The sequence below is a fragment of the Acipenser ruthenus genome, chromosome 9, assembly GCF_902713425.1.
Source record: "Acipenser ruthenus chromosome 9, fAciRut3.2 maternal haplotype, whole genome shotgun sequence".
NCBI lineage: Eukaryota > Metazoa > Chordata > Actinopteri > Acipenseriformes > Acipenseridae > Acipenser > Acipenser ruthenus.
The window spans coordinates 13,550,106-13,554,447 of record NC_081197.1 but is presented as its reverse complement, the minus strand read 5'-3'; the positions used below and the strand labels follow the sequence as shown (position 1 = coordinate 13,554,447).

The 4,342-nt window shown below is 34.2% G+C and overlaps 1 protein-coding gene across 1 annotated transcript; it reads right to left on the bottom strand.

Moving 5' to 3' along the window:
• Window positions 1-495: 495 nt before the first annotated feature.
• LOC117405185 (olfactory receptor 52E4-like) lies at window positions 496-3,312 on the bottom strand. Its single transcript, XM_034008038.3, has 2 exons — window positions 3,184-3,312; window positions 496-1,581 (listed from the first exon to the last, which is right to left on the bottom strand). Exon 2 carries the CDS (start codon window positions 1,554-1,556, stop codon window positions 618-620), a length of 939 nt encoding a protein of 312 aa, XP_033863929.3. The 5' UTR covers window positions 1,557-1,581; window positions 3,184-3,312; the 3' UTR covers window positions 496-617.
• Window positions 3,313-4,342: the final 1,030 nt, after the last annotated feature.

Genomic DNA, 4,342 nt, shown 5'->3' with positions numbered 1-4,342 from the left:
TTGGAGATATGGTTTGCTTGGAGAGTGGTTTGCTGTGATATACATTATACTACGTTGTGTGTAACAGATGTCATCTGGAGCATTTTTACAGTTTCATTACCTTTTTTTATATGGTAACATGTCTGACAGGTTGAAGCTCAGATATTTTTTACACGACTCTTTATCTGGGATCCCCATTTTGTTAAAATGTACCCTATTTGTGAGGCATGTTGCACATGGGCATGGAGTAACTATGCTGTGGAGAACACAAATCCAGGTTAGCACTGCAAACCTTTGTGTCTGTAAAACACAAACTGAATTGAAGATAAACAAGATAAATCATCACATCAATGTTGTGGAAGAATGACGGTTTGGGTTTACACAAACACAACTCATTTCATTTGGATTGACACATTCTTTATTGTCTCATCATAAATGTACAATAATATTAGGAAAATAATATAATTAAAAAATCTATTGATTCAGAATCTTTTAGTTAATATAGTATATCCCAGTCTTTCTTCCCTGTTTGCTTTATTATATGTACTTTAAGAAATATTAATGAACCATGTTCATGTATATTTATTATTCATTGAACTGATGTACTCAAGTAAATTAAATATAGACTTTAAAAATCATCATTGATTTGGTAGTATTCTATTTTTAAAACATTTAATAACATTATTCCGAATTTCCTTTGTATAAATTCCATAAATGATAGGATTAGCACACGGTGGAAAGATCGTAAATAACACCCAGGTGATTTTCCGTGCATTTGGGGTGACATTTTGAAATCGCTGCATAATGATGGTGAATAAAATAGTAAATTCAAAAATAATATAGACAGTTAAGTGAGTAGCACATGTATGAATGGCTTTGCTTTTACTACTGCTTTGCCTTTTATATAAACATGTAATTAGTATTTTACTATACGTCCAGACAATAAACAAAAAAGACAAACCGCTTATAAAAAATGTAATAAATAAACCATAAATGTTATTTACAGTCGTGTCGGCACAGGATAAAAGAAATAAAGCTGCATTGCTACAGTTAGCTTCCGTTATCCGTGATCTGCATCTCGGAAGTCTAAGAGTAAGAGCAAAGAGGATTATTATTACAACGAATGCCCCTCCCCAGGCAAGGGAGCAGAGCTTCACCAAAGTACTATTTGTCATTATGCTGTTGTATCTTAATGGGTCACAAATTGCAATGTATCTGTCATAAGCCATTACAGTCAATATCAGATGAGCTGCTGCAGTGTAGAAATGAATGCAGAAAGCCTGAACGACACAAGCTGCATATGAGATATATCTAACCTCTGTGAGGAAGTCTGCCATTAATCTAGGCATTACCGCTGTGCTTCCAATCAAATCACAAACAGATATATTACATAGCATGAGATACATTGGCTGATGTAGATTCTTTTGAAAAACAATAACAGAAAATATTGTAACATTTCCAATAAAAATAACCAGATATACTGCCAATGTTAACAGAAAAAGAGGGTGAGCAGCTTCAGGAGACACAATGAAGCCCTCTAAACTTAACATGGAAGAGTCATCGATGGTGGTGTTCATCTTGTCCAGAAGAGCTATTTGTAGTCTGGATAAAGAAAGGGAAAATGTTATTGGAGTTTTTACCTTATAGAGCAGTGGTCACTTGCTTAATCCTGTTTTTATTCATCTGTGTTACTGTAATTCGGTTGGTTGAAGTAAGTTATTATTATTATTATTATTTATTTCTTAGCAGACGCCCTTATCCAGGGCGACTTACAATCGCAAGCAAATACAAATACATTCAAGTGTTACAATATAAGTCATACAATAAGAACAAGAAATACAATAATTCTCAAGTGTGACAAACCACAATTCAATAATACAGCAGATAATAGTGAAAGTTACATCAGGATATGATTAAATAGTGATAGTTACATCAGGATATGATTAAGTACAAAATACTACAGGTTAAACACTTGGCAGATTACAATATTCTGAGGTACAGGATTAAATGCAGTAAAATAGGGGGCAGATAAGAGCAAAATAAAGCATATTTAAATGAAGGGTGATAGTGTCCCAGGATACAACAGAGGAGTTCTACAGGTGCTGTTTGAAGAGGTGAGTCTTAAGGAGGCGCCGGAATGTGGTCAGGGACTGGGCAGTCCTGACATCTGTAGGAAGTAGTAAGTATGCTAAAGCCAACACTGTGCTGCATGTAAGTGCATTAACTCATTTGCCTTTTACTGGAAAGTAATGCTTTATCAATACATAAAACTATGCAATCCATGTTATCACGATGTCTTGAAAAATGAATTTAGTACATGAGATTGTGACCCATTTATAAATTGTCATGGGGATATTATATGTATTTGTTACTTTGGTTACATGATTCTAACACACGTAGATTTTATTCATTGTCTTGTATTTTCTTATTGGTCTGCTTCAGAGCCTTCACAAATAAAAAGTACTAAAGCCTGCCTTTCTTTCTTTACAATTACTGCAGTTTGTTGTAAATATCTTGTAGACAGCTCTTTAAATCACTTACATGGAATGTTTTCCTTAAAAAAAATAGGAGTTTGTTAAAGACTAGAGTAACACTTTACCTGAGCATGAATGTACACACTCAGTTTCCTTCATACACAGAGATTTCACTACAGAATTAATAGTAAGCATGCAAAATCCTTGAAACCAGATATGCCATGCCATGCCATGCTATTGTTTTTTTAGAGGCAGTATGTCCTCAGTGTTTCCTTTTGTCTTCTTTTCAAACATTAATAATAATAATAATAATAATAGTAATAATAATAATAATAATAATAATAATAATAATAATAATAATAATTTTATAACTGCGACTCTGATGAAGTCATTTTCTCCTATCACCATGCTATGTTAACTTTCCATATTACAAATAATTGTTCTATGCTGCTTATAGAAAAGGGGTCAGGTAGAGACCTCGTTCCTATAACACAGTAAATGAATGGGGAGAGAAAATCATGACACCTAATATTCACCATTATGGCAGGATAAACATGCTTTAATCTGTAAATAAAGTGTAAATAAAGTCTGGAAAACACAATGTCAACATCAAAACATTAAGAGAAGGTTGTTAAGCTAATGAGAGGTAAGAATATGTTTAAAAGCTTAGTCATCACTGCCTCAATACACAGAAATATGACCTCCTCTGTGATATTATAAAATGTCTTACCTGGTGTACACAGGTCTTGAAGTTCCTTCTGAGATTCACAAATTCTAGTCTCCTTCACCAGAACCCACCTTTAAAAAGGCAGTATATCCACTCCCATTGCAGCATTGCCATGGAATCCTGGTACGTAAACCTGTAGTAAATCCACATGGGAGTGTCTTATGAATTGCCTCATATTTCAGTTCACCTAAGACACCTTCTGCCTAATTACATAGGGAATAGCTGATGTGGAAAATAATTCACAATTTGCAGTTAATTCACAGCTGTACTTCACTGTATAAGGGCCCTTCACTAATTCATTGTTTTCAGTATTATTTTTTTTTTTGATGAGTGAGTCAGATAGAGAAAAATGACAACATTTGGAACTTCACTACTTCAGCCACCAATTATGAAGCTCCATATTGTAGATGACTACAGAACGTTCAGAAGTGAAAAATATGGAAATTTAAAAAAACAATTAATGAATACATATATAATATATATATGGAAATTAAAGATTTGAAATGGTTACAATACCAAACCTGTTTACCAGTCACAATAAAACCCTGCACCTCAGGAAGCTGTGTAGTATCAGACAGTAATGACTGAAATGAATTACTTATAAACCTGATGGAATGTTGGAAACAGGCTCAGCCAATTAGGATGTAGGATTGCTGGTCTATAACTCGCTGGTAAAGGCCACTACTGTACAAGAAGTCTAGTCACTAATGCATTTATCTGCCACAATTGTAATTTCTGTCACACTAAGGATGCTGTGTTTCACAGCTATGAGAGACCTCTTAAAAAACAAGATTTTAAACAGATAAATAATGTGCATAGTTCACTACATGAAGGGAGTCCTGACTTAAACAGATTCCTTCACAGGTTTTAAAGCAGATAGGTTCACATAGTGTGGCTGCAAAACAGGTAGACCCCAGCAGCAAAGAATTCAGTGCCAGACAGTTACTGTATACGTTTGCATTTCAGAATAAGTTTGGGTGGCTTGATAGGGGCTCTCTGGTGTTAAATTTTCAAAACAGTTATTCACCAATTTTCAAAACAATGAACCCCTGAGCTGAGAAATTCCATCAATATAAAATATATTTTAATAAAGTGTAATTTACTGTACAGCATGAAACCAATACACCCAACCCCAACGACATGAAAAATGATTCTTACCTGC